The sequence below is a fragment of the Anabrus simplex genome, chromosome 5 (genome assembly GCF_040414725.1).
Source record: "Anabrus simplex isolate iqAnaSimp1 chromosome 5, ASM4041472v1, whole genome shotgun sequence".
NCBI lineage: Eukaryota > Metazoa > Arthropoda > Insecta > Orthoptera > Tettigoniidae > Anabrus > Anabrus simplex.
Genome location: NC_090269.1, coordinates 245,193,146 through 245,212,030, shown reverse-complemented (window position 1 = coordinate 245,212,030; position 18,885 = coordinate 245,193,146). Strand labels below are relative to the sequence as shown.

Sequence of the window (18,885 nt, the reverse complement as noted above, 5' to 3'; positions counted from 1 at the left end):
TTCAAGAAGCACAACATGAAAATAGCATTCAAAACCACACACAACAGCACCAACATTATACATAACACTAAAACATAATAATAATAATAATAATAATAATAATAATAATAATAATAATAATAATAATAACAACAACAAATACAACCAATCAGGTGTCTACTGTATCAAATGTAACAACTGTGACACAAGTTATATTGGACGTACAGGCAGGAACTTCACCATCCGCTATAATGAACATATAAATGCAGTAAAACATAACCATTTCTCATCAATAGGCCAACATGTAGAAGAATCTAAACATAATTTCACAGACATTAATAACGATATGACGATACTAAACATAAACTCTAAGGACCCCCTGCTCAACATAACCGAAGATTTCTATATTTCTTTGGACCGATACACGTAATCCCAATCATAACATTAACGACATTAGAGAGAAAACTAGCATCATTTTTTATAAAGCCATTCCGGCATTAAAAAATGATTACCTCAAAATAGTAAACACACGCTCTAACAAACCAACGAATCACAAGCCCGACCCCGCCCCTACTTCCCTAATAGTCACTCCTTTTTCCCCCTCCACCTACATCCCCCTCCACAGCTAATATGAGCCCCAGACCACTCGTAGTAGAACACAGCAAGCCTTCAGACATATTGGTACAAGACCTCCACAACAATAGCACGTACTCTTTCCATATACACACCAGGCATTCCTTCGTATACACACTATACTTATATTAGCTTATCTTTACAGACTACAACCACAAACAAACATAGACGAGAGAGGTGTTGCCACCAACAGCTTCTAAATTCAAACTCAAGACCTGCAGTTTATTATATTAAAATTTACTGGAGCGCATCACGGTTGGATTATATAACACAAAAAAATCTTTTCATAACAAAGGTCCATACCAATATGACATATATCAACCTCAGAACATTCTCGAAGATTACCTCACACAGCTAAACCAACATGACATAGAAGCAAAGGAACCACACAGAAGATAGAAGAATGGAATCTAAGCAACATGAACTTAAATTTTAATAAGTGTCTAACCTATACATACCAAGTTTTAATGTGTTCTGTATACTCATGTTCTAACTTATTGTAACTTTTTACCTTTGACCACAGATATTTTAACTTCATGCTACTGTATATTACATTTCCATCCCCCGTTGGACATAACATAATAACAACTTATGATTTTGTCTAATGGCTGGAAACTACTAGCTGATGGCCGTTAAGGGCCGAAACCGGTACTAGCGTAATCTATTTACAATAAATTGTGTATTGATTGGTGGAAAAACACATATCTTGTCTATACATTGAATCTATCAATACGGAAAATGAAATTTATAAATAATAAAACCCTTTCTATACTGGCGAGGCCTGCTGGTATCTCTTACACTAATATATAATTAACACACAATTAAATATATATATTTATTTTAGATGGCAATTCGTGAGGTGACACAGTTATTAGGTGTCTATCAGGGTTGTGAGGTTTGGTTAAGCACATCCCTATATTCACAAATATCACATCACCGTAATTTGCTTATGAGATTGATATGATTATCTTAATAAATTCGCAATATTGCCTTAAGCATGTTTATCCGGGATGTCCTATCCTAACACATCAGAAGGTGGGCCGAACAACGTTGGTTCCCTGTAAGACGTCCCAAACACAATAATACATACAAGAACATATGTATAAGAAATAATGAACCATGACCTGAAATTACAACAATAAATATTTCACTTCACATACAAGAATATATAAAGAAGAATTATGACCCTTCCAGGTCTGCTGACAATGATCCATAGTTGTCACTGTTACATGGGAATCGAACCCATGCATCGTTAAATTTTGGGGTGCATGGCGGAAATCTCTAGATCCGACTTAATAAAAGAAAATATGGGAGGAGTCACTTCATCTGATGACATGTCGAATGTACAACGTTGATTACAAGGTAAAGGTTGCCTATGAGTTTTAATACAGTGTTCAGGAGAGCGAGCTTATCGTATGAATGTTACAAGTCTTCGACAGCCGGGTGAACCATATCCGGGTTGCTCCTTTCTCTCGCACTAGGAGTCATATATAATTCTCAGGCAGTAGCCTGCCCTGTCAGCTGTGAGACCAATTTCACAGTCATTTTAAAACCCTGTGCGGTATATAATTCGTACGTCATGCGGCCTAGTCCTGGCACTTTATTATTATTATTTTTAATTTTTTTTTCAAACCACGTGCAGCATTTTCTTCGCACATCATGCCGCCTAATCCAGGCACTCCGTAATTATTATCATTCAAATCTCACTTTTATCATTGACCTGGCCCTTTAATTATATTAATCATTTTATTCTCTCATCTCCTCGGTCTGTCATTTCACTTATCGTCACACGAATTATCGTTCCTTCCCCTGTACACTAGCATATTAGACCAAATAGCTCCTTGATCTAGAAGACTCCATTCCAACAGGTAATTTATATGATGCCACATAACTCACATAATCTATATAGATCATCGATCGCACCCTGTGCTGGATCTTCACCTTCCTCTGGTCAGCAGTCTTACAATATACAAGGGGGGATAATCTCTACATTACTTGTGAAGCATTAAAACAAATCGAACCTGAAATCTTATGACGACTAATAACGGCAATGAATGGAGTTATTTAAAGTATATCTTGAAATAGAACTCCCATCTTAAAAATGCTTCACGACTAACAATGCTAAAGTTCTTTTAATTAATCCATGCATGGCTTTCACGGGAATAAAATTATGATCACCCTGATCATAGAGGACAAAAATTAATTTAAAACCCTATTAATGAAAAAGGTTTCCATCCTTTCAAACATGCCTATGGCGCTCACCTATCCTTTATGTATTTACATACACTAGAAAATTTTTTGTACATAACTTTAAGAGATGAAACTCATGCTGACAAATTTGACTGTACTTAACACTTCCACTTGTAGTCGGTCGTCATCGGAGGGCACATCTGAGGTGTTTAGGCGGCCATCACTGCGGCCCTGTTAGCGAGAAGTCCCTGGTTCGTCATCTGCTTGGCCCCGTTCATGATGTCTCAAACTATGGTCTCTATGGTCTTGTGCAGTTGAAAATCTAGACGTTCCCTGGATAGATGAATGCAGGCACTTACAGCGCGATTCTAGTTGATTCCACCCAGATTCGACGACCATTCACAAACATACAGGCAAAAAGGGGAAATGGTTAATGAATACTGTTTATGCATTTTCAAATAACCTACTTGTAGTGAGATCTACTCATTGACTTAAGTGGACTGACTCGAATAGCATTAAGTCTCTATAAATCACTATTCATTCCCTTTTGTTACATGGCCTGATTAATGGTTACTGTTACTTAATGTAAGTGTCCCTGGATCATGCAGACATTCTTCCCTTGCTAACACCTTTCGATTAGTTTATTGACTGTCTATCACTGCTCGGTTATTTTAAAGTCGGCCACTAATTATCACTTGAGTATAGTCGGCGTCTTACTAGGTCTGAGCGGCATCAAGCATTTACCTGTTCATTAATTATTATTCCTATGAGCCGTCACTGAAATTACGAATAGGCATTCCCTTAACAAATATTTCTGGGAATTTAAAATACCTTTACTCAAACACCGTCATAATTGTTTCACACCATACAGCCCGATTTCGCGGTACCAGTACCGATTTAATACATTTTATTTGGCACTGAATATCATACACTAGTTTCCATTTGCACTGGATCACAGTGATTAAACACTCTGGTTCACAATGTTTCACACCGACACGTAAATACTACGGTAGCACAGATCATTTATAGTGATTTGGCTTGGCGGCTAGGGAGGTGGCAAGCCACGCCCCGAGGTGAAATTTTGCTCCGCGAATAGTCATTTCTCAGCGTCATGAGATGGGTCAAATTGTAGCTCTTGACTCCTACTTTATACGGATCGAATTTCATATAGATCCGATTGCTGAATCTCTTGTAATCCCGTAAGCTTCCTTTTGTAAATTCAAGTTTCCTTAATTATGTCCTGGGAGTCCACCAGTTTCCTTCGAATGGTTGGATCCTAACATCTGGTAGCAATTTATGCACTCCTGCGTAACATGAGTCATGTACTCCATTCATAAAGTATTACCTTTTCTTACATCATTAATTGCATAAAATACGCCGGTTCAAATGAGTCCTTACTCATAAATTTCCATAGGTTATATCCAAAAATTTGTTGTTGTTATTATTATTATTATTATTATTATTATTATTATTATTATTATTATTATTATTATTATTATTATTATTATTATTATTATTATTATTATTATTATTATTAACAACTGAATACAGTGGGTTGGCACCAATGAAAATCGCTAAGAATTTCTATTTCTCGTTAACACACCGTGATAAACCCTGCCTTCTGTCCTACATACTTTCCTGCACTTGGCATGCTGTCTCTCTTCTTTGTCTGCGAAGTGAAGCATATTTCCAAGAGTAAGCTGTATGTGGCTCTCTTTTCCTCATTGCACGTTACAAGACCTCTGCTCTCGGAGCCGGCACGGTGCCATTCGTATCCCAGTCTGGGTGAAAAATGCTTATTCTGACACTATAGTATGTTGCAGAATGTCACGGAAAACAGCATATATTGTTAACTGGACCTCCTGACATGCCTGTGACGTGGTATTGAACAGCTTCAGTATCCGTAATAAATATGTGGATCCAAGGAGATGGGCAGGATTTGGCAAATGAGAATCATCATATAAAAGAAATGTGTTGACGTGATTTTTAAAAAATAAAATCCGTCCTGCCAAATATGATGATAACATGATCGCTATCTTTACAGTTAAATTTTGTGTTCTTGAAGGACATGCAAGTAAATTATAAGAAAAGCTTCCTTGGAATTTAAATTATTCTGGCAAAATCTGGAAAGAAATAAAAGGAAATTAAATTTACAGTTAATCCAGATTGTTTTAACAGGCGATAAATTTTAAATGAACTGTGCCGTCAACATCGGCTATAACAATACAATCACTTAATTATGCTCGTTGCATTCACAACTCATAGTTCGTTCAACACTGAGCATATATCTGCTCAAAGTAACTTGTGAATTCCATTATGAAATCATGTGAAAATATTAATTTTTTTCTTTTTTTTTTTGCTAGGGGCTTTACGTCGCACGGACACAGATAGGTCTTATGGCAACGATGGGATAGGAAAGGCCTAGGAGTTGGAAGGAAGCGGCCGTGGCCTTAATTAAGGTACAGCCCCAGCATTTGCCTGGTGTGAAAATGGGAAACCACAGAAAACCATTTTCAGGGCTGCCGATAGTGGGGTTCGAACCTACTATCTCCCAAATGATTTTTTTTTTTTTTTAAATCCTAGCTCTTTATCCATGTCGGGTGAAAATAATGGCAATGCTTTTCTTTTCAGGTCCCACTGTTTAAGACAATGTCATCTGTATACAATTAGTCCAAAGCAGTTCTCTTGTCAACTGTTGATGACATTGCTGAACAGCAGAGGACTAAGCACTGATCATGTTGCCCTCCAGCATTATGTCATGTCATGTTGGCCATCCATAATGGACTGGATGTACCACAGGATGTACTTTCCTAGGACACGTTCCTGTTGAGAATATGTGTGGTCAGTTGATTCCTCAATAGTTTCCACAATCTCTGGCATTACCTTCATTTTTATAAATACATACTAGGAAACCCTCCTCCTTTCCCATTTTCCAGACTTGAGACCAGACAATGGTGGAGTTACATACATACATACATACATACATACATATGTCTGTGACACATCTGCTAAAAGGCTATAAAGAACCGAGAAAAATCAGAGAGAAATATGGAGGTAGGAAAGAGAAAGGTAACATTGAAAATGAACCTGCACTTACACATTTGCTAAGCTATTAAATAGTGAATCGAGAGGAATATGTGAAAAGAAATCTAAATAAGGCAAAAACAGAGAAAATACATGTAGTGTGTAACTTACTGTAGTTCAAGTCCAGGAAAATTCTCGGTAGGCTAAAATTGTCCAGCTTTTTAAAGATATATCCAAATAACATGCATGGGATATGTAGGCTACTATATTAGTAGATTATACTGAGCGAGTTGGCCGTGCGGTTAGGGTCGTGCATCTGTGAGCTTGCATTCAGGAGATAGTGGATTTGACTCCCACTATTAGCAGCCCTAAAGATTTTTTCCCATGGTTTCTTATTTTCATAGCTGGCAAATGCTAGAGCTGTACCTTAATTAAGGCCATGGTCATTACTTTCCCTATACTAGCCCTTTCCCATCCTTTCATCGCCGAAAACCTTCAGTGTGTTAGTGTGTCATTAAACAAATAGCAAAAAAGAAAAGAGAAAGAAGGAAGGAAATTCTAATACAAGTTAACTGCATGTAATTGTTATGATTATGATAAACAATTACTCTCTCCCTGCTTGGTGGTCATCCATGACTGGGGGAAAAGAGTATTTTACTAATACTTACTTACTTACTTACTTACTAACTAACTAACTAACTAACTAACTAACTAACTAACTAAATAACTAACTATTGAGAATAACAGATGACTGACTGGCAGTTTTTCATGACTGTTGATATTGTGACCATAACCATGGGACCTCAAGTTGTACGGTACATGGAATCTGGATAACAGATACATGACTTTTCCGTCTAAAAATCCCACTTGTATTCTTTGGTTTTGTTGGAAACAATATCACTCGTCTGCTGCAGACTCCAATTGACAAAATAATGAAACAGTTTGTGTTCTTTCTGTACTGAACTTTGAAGCTTAATTTAATTATTCATTCTTTTATTCTTTTAATTACTGTGACAAGTATATTGCTTCTTACAACTTAATTGAATTGATTACCAGTATATGAAATATTCTTTCAAATACATGGAATACAACAAGTTTAAAGGAATAATATAGTGCAAAGTCACATACTATGAAGTGAATGACATGATAAAGTATTATTTTAATCAGTCAATTTTCTCTTCACAGAAAGAACATCAGAGGAACTGCCAAGCGAAATAACTTTGATATCATCACCAGCTCTGGTTAAGCCTGAACCAACTGCTTACACACCTGATGGTGAGAGTGGTGGTCGAAGTGATGGTTCTCTACGAAATAGTACACAAGAGCCCAGTACTGACTCCGAGCCACGAGAGGGATCACAGGATAGTGTAGAAGAGGATCCATTAAATATGGTGAGTTCTAATGAAGAAACCTGTTTTAACTACCAATAGTGAATGTAGAGATGAAAGGTTAGATTAATTTCAAGTTGTAAAACAACAATATTACCAACTGGCATTGTGTGTTCTCTGTTACATGGAGTATGGTTACTTGGTTATTAAAAAACGATGAAGGATTTCAATTATGAAATTAAATATTTACTTAAATTGGCCCACATGTTTGGTTCCTTGGCTGAATGATTAACATAATGGCCTTCAGTTCAGAGGGCCCCGGGTTCGATTCCTGGCTAAGTCGGTAATTTTATCTGTGCTTAATTTATCTAGCTCAGGTGCTGGATGAAGGTGTTCGTCATAATACACTCATGTTCATAAAAACCTGAACACCTTGAAAGACTAGAGATAGGAAGTTCATATTCACAGGACATGTGCATTAGTATGTTCTGAAGAAATAATTAGCATTTGAACCATGTCGGCCCTCAGGTTCAAGGTCCACATCGATATTTTGGCGCACCACCACCGATGGTAAAATGTGCCAGCGGCTGTCGTTGTCCTTAGAAACCGAAGGTAATGGATCAGTGTGGCTTAAGCAAACGTGCAGGATGCCTCGCAGATGTATGCAAGAATCATACCGTCAAATGAGTGAGTTTGAAAGAGGATGCCATTGTTGGCATGAGAGAACATGATGCATCCATCCGGGAAATTGCTGCTCATGTGGGAGGAAGTGTGGCAGGAGTGCAACAGGTGTATACAGAACGGTTCACAGAAGGCCATAGAACACGACGAGATGGGTCTGTTTGCACCACCCAGACCACCCTCCGAGAAGATCAACACCTCATCCGAATGGCATTGCAGGACAGATCTGTGTCCTCCTTGGCTCTGGTGCAATAGTGGTACAGTGTAACACGTCATACACTATCAGGAGTAACAGTCCGTCGCTGTTTATTATTGTCTGGGTTACCGGCATGTCGTCCACTTCTCTGCCTACCTTTGACTAATGTGCATAAACATCGTAGACAGCAACAGTGTATCAAACGATGTCACTGGGGACAAGAATGGCAGCAGATTGTGTTTTCGGACGAATCCAGGTTCTGTTTGTTTGAAAATGATGGCCACATATTGCTTCACCGCAGACGGGGGGAGAGGCATCACATTGATTGCATTCACACAAGACATACAGTGCCAACTCAAGGCCTTATGGTGTGTGGTGCTATTGGGTACAATCACAAATCACAGTTGCATGTCCCAGGGCATTGTGACCAGTTTGACATACGTGAATGACATTCTGTGACCCGTAGCCATACCCTTTCTGCATGACACCCCAGACGTCATATTTCAGCAGGACAGTGGACGACCACATGTTGCTGGATGAACACGTGCCTTCTTGTTGTCACAGGATGTCAGACTGTTGCTCTGGCCCACCCGATCACCAGACTTGTCGCCAATCGAAAATGTGTGGGATATGGTGAAATGACGGGTGCGGCGCTGTGATCCAAAGCCGACCATCAAAGAAGAAGAAGGCACAGCATGGATGGCTATATCCCAGGATGCCATTCGTGCCTTATACGCGTCAATGTCATTACGCTTGGAACAAGTTATCAGTGTCCATGGAGGACCCAGTGCCTGCTAGGCAACAGGACACTTGCTGAACCTAGATTACTGTAATCCTAATCGTTTCTGCAGAACATACTATTGAACATGTTCTGTGAATATGAACTTCATATCTCTAGTCTTTCAAGGTGTTCTGTTTTTTATGAACATGAGTGTACATCTAATAATCACAATAATGTTTTTCCACCTAATCGATACTTTTTATTCTTTGCCTTTGGCAAATCTATAAGAAAATTAACAAATACAATACATGTTTCAACTGCTTTGCAGTCATCATCAGCTGTACGAACAAAAGCTGAGGTGATGATAAATTAAAAGTAAGCACATGTGTGTTCTTTAGTCAGTCGTTAAAAGTATCCCAGGGTAAACTATAAACTTAAACTAATTGAGGGAGGAAGATAATATTGCGGCTTAGGGGTTGTGTGGATTGTGCGGAGGTGAAGGTGATTGCTTAGTGATACTTAGCGTCTAACATATTAAAAATACTTATTGGTAGTTAACACATTGCGGACCGGTCCCGAGAAAATTCGTGCATGCCTGGCCGAACGTTGCGGACCGGTCCCGAGTTATCTCGTGTTAGCAGCAGACTGAAGTTTAGTGCCATCTTTTGATATATACCGGAACTATTTGGAGGTCAAGGGTGCTAGAACTCTTATGCATAGTTCTACACAATCGATAGTCGCATTTCTTTTCGATTATTCTTCATATCATAGCTTTTCTTTGCATTTCCTGACATGTTTACAAAGTTTGAAGCGCTATGCAAGATGGCAGCGCTCACGGATCGCACGTTAGACAGGGATGAAATTATTCGCGTATTATGTGCTGATACAGGCTCAGAATGTCGAAGTGATGCTGAATATTTAGAGTTCGATGATGAAATACATTCTAACGGAAATGTTTCAATTGATGACGAGTAGATATCCTTATCTTCAAAATGTGGAACTCATGTGGCGCAGGACGAGTCTCATAATTGTGTTACGGGTGTAAATATTCTAAATATTGTAAATAATATAGTGTTTTCTGACAACTAGGTTATGGACAACAGTAAACCTAGACTAGAGGATTTTGAACGTGCTCCTGATATAAAGGTATGACTTAATGAACCTGGAAACGTAGGACAAGTATCAGTACTTATGTTTTTGAGGACTTTTTCATTATGTAGCTGAGAAGACAAACTTATACTATGAGCAGAATTCACATTCTCATAACGTATCCCGTTAAACCTAAAGTGTACAATATAACTATTTATTGATAGGGCAGGTTAAGAAACCGTATCTGAAAGATTACTGGCCAACCGATCCCCTAATAGAAAAACATATATTTCGGAAAACTATGAGCCGAAATAGATTTCAGCAAATACTTACTTAACTGCATTTCAACTACTAATCAGGAATGCCTCCAGAATAAAACACAGTAGTCCTTCAAAGGCTAGTGAAGTTCTGGCAGTTTATTTGAATACATGCACTCCAGTTTGGAGGTAGTTAGAAAGTGGCCGGGAACAGGGCTGTGCATGGGGTGAAGGGCACCCGGTCCGCAGTGTGTTAAAATGGCTTAAAATGTCTTTTAGAGTAAGTGAATATGCTTAAAATTTTTGGTCCATTTTTCACTGAGTATAGTTGGAGTGTGTTGGACGTTATTTTCCTTTAAGTGTCCAGCTTCTTATCGCCAGGTATAAAACTCTTTTGAAGTTCCTTTAGTATTTGTTCTAAAGGTTCGTAAACTAGGTTGGTCATCTTGCTTTTTCTATTTGCCTTCGAAAGATACACTGTTGTGTTGGAAGTTCCAATGTGTTCAAATTTGTCTAAATGGGTAGCTTGCACACGATATGTAACTGGCAGAAAATACACAAATGTCTTTAAATGTATTTTTGTTTTGAATTTTACATGTTGACTTGTGTCAAGAAATTGGGGCATGTTAGGAATATTCTTAACTTACCGATACTTGATGTATGTCTTTACTACTTTCGCTGTCCTGGGTGTTGGTCTGTGTCTACCGTCCTCAGCCGGGTGAAGTAGCGGTGTGCCAACGCCTGCTTGCTAGCATGATCTGGTGGAGGCAAGGGCGTGTCGTCATTAGCCGTTTTTCGGGGAGAGGGGGGTTTTAGTTGTGACATCATGATATCATACTTGTTGGTTTTGTTTGCTGAACACGTTTGTTATCTATTTAATAGTTCCTTGTATCTAAGTATGTGTTCGTAAAGGCGGTTTCCTTGTTCATTGATGTTGTTTAAATTCTGGTCCTTATTCTCTGATTTATCAAGGAGGATATGGATATTTTCCAGATTGTTCATGAGTTTTCCTTTATTTACCCTTCTGATAATTTTGAGGTCTTGTTTAATGTCAGTGAATTTGTGTCCCGTTTCATTCATGTGAATCCCCATTGCGAAGAATCTCCTGTGTTTTTCAGCATTAACGTGTTCATGATACCTTATTAAAAAGTTCCTCCCTGACTGTCCCACGTACGGGCTTCTGCATTGGTTGCATGTGAGCTTATATATACCTGACTCCTGATATTCTTCCTCTTTATGTTTGTTAACTGTGTTATTGTTGAAAAAGCTATTTTGATATTACATTTCTTCAATAGATTTGTGAGTGCTTAAATTTTAGGATTGTTGTACATGGACTTTACGTACTTCTTTGTTTTGTCCGACTGTTCTATCAGGTTTATTTGTTGTTTATATTTACGTTTAGTGATTATTTTGTTGATGACTGTAAGGCTAAAGCCGTTGAACAAGGTTTGTTTACGAATGTAAGCAAGCTCTTTATTCCTCTCTTTTTCAGTCATTGGGATTTCGAAGATTCTATTGACAAAACTACGATATGCGGATTTCTTGTGCGAATCAGGACGTAGAGAACTATTTTTAATTGTAATTGGCGTAAATGTAGGTTTCCTGTGTTCTCCAAACTGAAATTGGTTTGTTGTCTCAGTTGTTTTAATGTCCAAAAAGTTAAGTGAACCACCTTCTTCTTCTTCTTCTTCTTCTTCTTATTATTATTATTATTATTATTCCACCTTGAACTTTATATTTGGGTCGAGAGTATTCAGTATATTAAAAATATTTTGACTATTATTATGATCTTCGTTTATTATTGCAAATGTATCATCTACATATCGTAACCAAAAGTCAAGCCCTTTCTTATGGCCCACAATCCAAGAATGTTCTAGGTGGTCTAAATATATGTTGGCTAGGATGCCTGAAGCCGGAGCTCCCATCAGGAGGCCGTCCTGTTGGTATATTTTGTTGTTAAAGGAGAAATAGTTGTGATTAAGTACAAATTTAAGATCAATCATGACTTCTTCTATCTCTGGTACACTAATACATTTGTATTCTAACAGATTTGTTTTAACCCTTTCCACTCAAATTATTTTAAGTCCTGATTTCTCCCAAATCATATTTATTTCTGTCAGCATTCTTCATATTTTATAACCTGGTATTAAGTACTAGTTGTAACAATATATACAGCAAGGAACTAAAAAATTAATGAATGTATGGCATTTACATGACACAATATCTTGTTTTTCACTTTTTTAACGGTATGTCTTGTGTGTGGAAGCGTTCAAAGCAAATCTTATCCAACCAGTCTTCACTAAAATAATCCTGCAATTTCTGCCTTACTGTTCATCCCCATGTTGATAATTACATCAATAAATTCCTTCAGCTCTTCTAAAGTCACAGCTTTCCACAAAAAACAGATAGATCTTTTCTGCAGTGGAGTATTTTGCTGTATTTTCATTTTGGCAAATTTGGTTATCTCATGGACAATGGAGGTTATCAACTGATCAGTAAAAAATAGCTACCAGTACAGTGGAACCTTGGATTGCAAGCATAATTCGTTCCGGCAACATGCTTGTAATCCAAAGCGCTTGTATATCAAAGCAAGTTTTCCCATAAGAAACAATTGAAACATGGATGATTCGTCCACAACACAAAAATATTTATTTGCATACCATTTCTGAAACAAAATATAACGTAAAACAAATTAAAGTAAACTTTTCCTTACAATAGAATCGTTGTTGCTGTAAGGGAGACGAGAGATGACATGAGAAGAGTTACTGTGTAGCACGAATTTCGCTAACAGAATCACTGATATCCTTGGGCTCACTGGAACTGTTTCCTTTTCGTGCAACTTTAACGAGGAACCTGCCCAAAGACTGTTGCTTTTGCCTTTTTTTGAGGATTTTACGAAAATGTGACATTGCATTGTCATTGAACTTATTCATCGTTTGCACTGCTACAGCCTTATTCGGGTGGTGATTTTCTACAAAATTTTGCACTGTTTCCCACATTTTTCACTTGAAGTGAAGTTGAAGTGAGAGATTCCATTGACTTTTCTTCCTCCTCTTCCCCGGATGAGATCTCCATAACCTCCTCCTGTTGTTCGCGATGCAGGTCCATCAGTTCTTTGGTGGTCAGTTCCTGGCTATGTTCTTCCACCAGCTCTTGAATGTCCACGTCATTTACCTCCAGGCCCATAGTCTTCCCTAAGGACACAATTTCATCGACAATCGGCGGCTCATTGTCAACCACAATCCCCTCAAAGTCACATCCAAGAACACAGTCAGGCCACAGCTTTCCCCAAGCGGAAGTGAGAGTTCTCTTGGTAACTCCATCTCAGGCTTTATCGATGATCTTCAGGCAGTTCATGATAGGGAAGTGATTTCTCCCAAACTCTAGGAGGGTAAGGTTTGTTCCTTCGGTCACTTCGAAGCATTGCTGAAATAGTGCTTTGGTGTATAGCTTCTTGAAGTTCGAAATTACTTGATGATCCGTAGGGTGGAGAAGTGGATTAGTGTTGGGAGGAAGCAACTTAACCTTAACGAACTTGAATTCCTCCAGTAAGACGTCCTCAAGGCCTCAAGGCCTGGAGGATGAGCAGGAGCATTGTCCATAACCAGCAAGACTTTGAGCGGCAGATTATTTTCTGAAAATTATTTCTTTACTACAGGATCAAGGATCTCGTTCATCCATTCAACAAACGAACAGGGGAAGGAAAAACTAGGCACACGTGACACTCGTATTGCGGAACCTCACTCGCTTATCAAGTTACAATTCATTTAAAATGTTTGCTCGTCTTGCAAAACACTCGTAGACCAAGTTACTCGCATTCCGAGGTTTCACTGTACTCTAGTTCTATTTTAGGTCTATTGCTACAACTTATGAATCCACTGACTAATCTGTAAGGAAATTTGGCTAATCCTGCATCACCCGTACACCACCATCTCCAAGATATGTTTGAAGTCAACACTGTATGACTGGGACCAGGATGAGTCACAATACTATTGCCTCCTCTGTGATTTCTTGTGACGCTGATATCAATATCGTCATTTGAATCACTAATGGATATATCACTTTCATCACCAGATTCAAAATTTTCATCACTTTCATGGTTACTATCATCAAAATCAGCCGAAATAGATGCTAGAATCTCAGCTTCGGTGAGACTGTGCGCCGCCATGTTGCTTCACACGACTGCTTTCCATTGGCAAGGAAACTGAGCAGTTTTGCCAAGCAAAGAAGAACTAAAACACACCTATTTGGTTTCTTTCAGTTTCCGGAAGGGACCAGCACTTACAAAACGAAGTACAAAAGCCCTGGCATTCCAGGTAACCTAGCAACGAGCGGCAAAACATTGTGTTGACTCAGGGTTGACACTCGAGCTACAACGCTAAGTGACAGCTGTCAACCTTGGGTCAACACACGAGCTGAAAGGGTTACTGACCTTTATAGTTTCTTCTATGGGAATGTTAGTGTACATGTGTTTTTGTTGTCGAACGAGCATGTGACATGATATGGAGTGAGTTTGAAATCCTTGATTGCCTTGCAAATATTGCTCAAGTTTTTTATGGAAGTTTTGGAGTAAAAAACATAGTTGTGCATTAAGAACTTGTGTATAAATGGGGAAGTTTTGTAAGTGGGGCTCTTACGAAAATTAATTATGGGTCTAATAGGTACATCTTTTTTGTGTTGTTTGGGCATGGCTCTTGCCCATGGGAGTCCTGAGTTCATGATTATAAGTTTCTGTGTTTCTTGCTGACTTAAAAGGAAGGATGTTTGCTTAAATATCCCCTTCAAATTTCTTTGTATTCGTGTAGTGGGTCCTTATCTATGACCTTGAAATTATTGTTGTTGAATGAAGCCTCTGTTTTTTCAATATATTAAGTTTTGTTTAGTATGACTATTGTTCCTCCTTTATCTGCTTTGGTTACGACTACGTTTTGTTGTTTAATTTTTTGTTGAAGATCTTTATTTACATTGGGGTTATTACAGTTGGTTTTTAACCCATTAATAAGGGTGGGAATTTTTCTTTTTGCTTCATACCTCAAGCCATTTTGGATTTCAGCTGGGAGAGTCTGTATAGCTGCTTCGGTTTCTGCTAAAGTTCTTTATCTTGATTGGTACTATGCCAGTTGAAATTAGGGCCTTTTAATTCCTGTTCTGTGAAAACTGTATCCAATAAATTTTTAACTTGGGGTGGATATTTGTCTTGGTTGTTGATTAGTTTGGGCTGTGGTGTGCTACTTTTACCTAGTTTGTTACCTTCTAGGTTTCTCTAATTTCTTATTGAGTGTTGCTGGTTTCTTTACCATTAAACTGTCTATTTTTTCCCTTCGGTGTTTTAGGAAAGAGTCCCATTCTAGTGGTGATAGGACTGTTGAGGCTGAGAGATGTGCTAAATAAACTTCATGGTTGAGGAAATGTTTCTTTATGTACATAAATTTAATTTCACTTTATATCCAAATCCAGTTAACTGTTTTTTGTGTTGCAGTTTGAAATTCTGAACATATATTGTTCCTTTGAACCCCTTTTAAAAACACTATGTCTTTGCTTACTTTCGCTAATTTCACCTTTAGTCGTAAATAGTTGTTTGCGTTATTTCCTGACTGGTTAGTATTCATATTGCGAACTATCCACTTCATATCCATATTGATAAGTCAATCTAATAATCACAATAATGTTTTTCCACCTCATTGTTACCTTATATTATTTGCCTATGGCAAATATATAAGAAAATTAACAAATACAGTACATGTTTCAGCTGCTTTGCAGTCATCATCAGCTGTATGATCAAAAGCTTAGGTGATAATACATTAAAAGTAAGCACTTGTGTGTTCTTTAGTCAATCTTAGAAAGTATCTCATGGGAAACTAAAAACTTAGGCTAATTGAGGGAGGAAGGTAATGTTTGGGGTAGGGGGTTGTGTGTGGATTGTGCGGAGGTGAAGGTCGCACACCGCTATTTAACCACCTGGTGATTGTGGACAACGGGTGATGCAGGATTAGCCAAATGTCCTTACAGATTAGTCAGTGAATTCATAAGTTGTAGCAATAGACCTAAAATAGAACTCTAGAGTACTGGTACCGGTAGCTATTTTTTACTGATCAGTTGATAACCTCTATTGTCCTTGAGACAAACAAATTTGCTGAAATAAAAATACAGCAAAATACTCCACTTCAGAATAGATCTATCTGGTTTTCTTGGAAAGCTATGACTTTAGAAGAGCTGAAGGCATTTATTGGTGTAATTATCAATCTGGGGATGAACAGTAAGGCAGAAATGCAGGATTATTTTAGTGAAAACTGGTTGGATAATCAAGCAGGGCTCAATTCAGGCATTTCTTTGAACGCTTCCACACACTCAAGACATACTGTTAAGAAAGATGTTTATGTTGCATTAAAAGTGCACTGTAGAAAAAATGCTTACCATGTGGCATGGCTTAAATTTATTAAACTACTTTACTCCTAATAGTTGAAACACATTATAAAGCACTTATAAGTAGTTCACGCATTTTGACTATATTAATGACAGAGAATTATGGGTTGTTCTACTTGTGATTTCAAAGATGAAGACAGCATTTCATCTAACATTCCAAATTCCTCTATTCTAAGATCATCTTAATCTAACTTATGTTAACACAAATAAATACTTGGAATTAAAACATTAAACATTGTTGTATTAACTACACATTAAAAAGGGTTTCTTGAAGATGCTTCTCTATCATAATATTTGTCCTTATTAACACAAATTCACTTAAAACTTCGTATTAGAATGTTGTATCCTTGTTCTCACTTGCATTAAAATATATCTAAGATGTTCTTGTTAAATCTTTTTTCTTGCCATAAGTTTATTATGCCCCTTTAAATAGTGTAGGGTTGATTAGGCTCGTCATCTAATGTTACTTTACATATGTCAATAGAGCGGCTCAACTATCCTACCCAAACAGTCACTTGAATCTGTCAAGATTCTTCACACCCTCAAATTCACAAACGAGCAGTGTACAACATCATGGTGTACCGAGCCTTCAATGTTCCAATGTCAAAAAGAGACCTCAAAAATGAGTTGAACACTATTCATAATATTGTTAAATCTAATGGATACAACAGTTTCTTTTTCTTTTTTTTCTTTTTTTAACATATTTTACGCCTACATTGGAGCACTTAAATCAATACATTTGAGTTAATTTCTTCTTTTTCTTCTCCCAGAACTTTCTCATCCTCTCCGACCTGGAAGCCCTTTGTGTGTCTGATATAGTATATTGTTTCCGTTCAACTGTTTTTAGTTTGAGACTTATGCTTTTGTTCTTCAATATCCTCTTCTCTTTTCTGTCTTTGATTTGTTGCCGATTTATACCCAATTCTTCCAAATCATCCTGAAATTCTTTGAACCAATTATTATTGATTTTATTTTTCAAAAAACAATCAAATAGTTTTTCAATATCCTGGTGTCTGGTAATCTTGATATGTGACAGAAAAAGGAAATTATTCTTTTATGCATTGTAGATATTATTGATTCACATTCACGATAGACAGTGTTGTTAGGCAACAATCTCCACTGTCCATCAACTTGGTGTTTTTTATGATTAATTGTTCTAAGAATTCTTCTATCAGTTTTCTGTAATTTGTCTGTTGTAGATTTTACATTTAATTTGAATAAAGTTTCACTAGCGTACGTTGCCTCTGGCTTAACTATGGAATTATAGTGTTTCAGCTTAGCGTTTATCGAAAGAGATTTTTTTTTATAGGTTGGCCAGTGTGCTTGTTTAAATTTAGTTGTTCTTTGTTCTATTGCTTCTTTTTCATTTGTGTTCCATGTTATTATTTCCCCAAGATATTTGAATTTCTGAACAATTTTAATCTCTTTATTACTTTTCAGTTGAATAACTGGTAAATCAACTTTAAAAGTTGGCATCATTTCTGTTTTTTTTCAAATGAAATTTGTAATCCCCTTTCTTTTTTTTTTGCTTAATTTCTAATGAAGCACCAAAAGTTCGAAGTAAGGGTCTAGTCATCACATTTGTAGATTTAAAAAAAGCATACGACAGTATTCATCGTGAATCATTATTAAAAAGCCTTAAAGAATTTGGCTTACACCAAAAACTTGTTAACCTCATTAGTATGACTTTTAAAAATACGAAGGCAAAAGTTAACCCTTAATCGGGCGTGTAGCGGTCTAAACGACCTACCGACCTCTAACAGTTTTGGTTAGGGAATCCATCTGAAGGTCAGCTATGCCCCCCCTCCTCCAGACTATCTCCCCCAAGGGATCATCTAGCCACCTGATAGGGTGGCCCCTCCTCAGACACCCTGTAGGCAGGAAGGTAGATGTTCGAGTCATTCTGCGGTCTTTTACACCGATGCGCCCGTTAGTGTAACTTGTGTCTCGGTCATTGTGACCAGTACGCGCCTGGCTGTGTTTTACTAAATTCGTTTAGTTTCGTGTGCATATACATCTCAATATGGATCCTGCTGAAGAGGAAAGGATCCAATTATTTATAGAGAGTGTTGAAAAGGAAGAAAGTGAAAGAATAACTGCATTTGTGAAAGACAGAGGCAAAGCAGTAGGATGCCTATTGGAAGAAGTTGATGAGGCAGCAGAAGATACTTCCAGACAGCAGCCACAAAGTGATAATGAAGGTGAAACTGACAATCTTCAGGTTACTGACCATGAAACAAATAGTGAGCTATCTGGTGATGACGGATGTGGTGCTGGTGTTTCTGAAGTGAATTTGACAGGCAAGGACGGTAAGACAGATTGGCGTGCGCACCCAACATTCGCAAGGATTGGTCGTGGACCAGG

At 37.7% G+C, this 18,885-nt stretch overlaps 1 protein-coding gene across 7 annotated transcripts in view; it reads left to right on the top strand.

Moving 5' to 3' along the window:
- BtbVII (BTB-protein-VII) overlaps positions 1–18,885 on the top strand; it is a 346,577-nt gene that overhangs the window by 145,585 nt on the left and 182,107 nt on the right. For all 7 annotated transcript variants that reach the window (XM_067147343.2, XM_067147339.2, XM_067147341.2 and 4 more), the window contains exon 5: positions 7,012–7,217. In XM_067147343.2, coding sequence (XP_067003444.1) covers positions 7,012–7,217 — 206 coding nt within the window. The remainder of the gene's footprint in view (positions 1–7,011; positions 7,218–18,885) is intronic.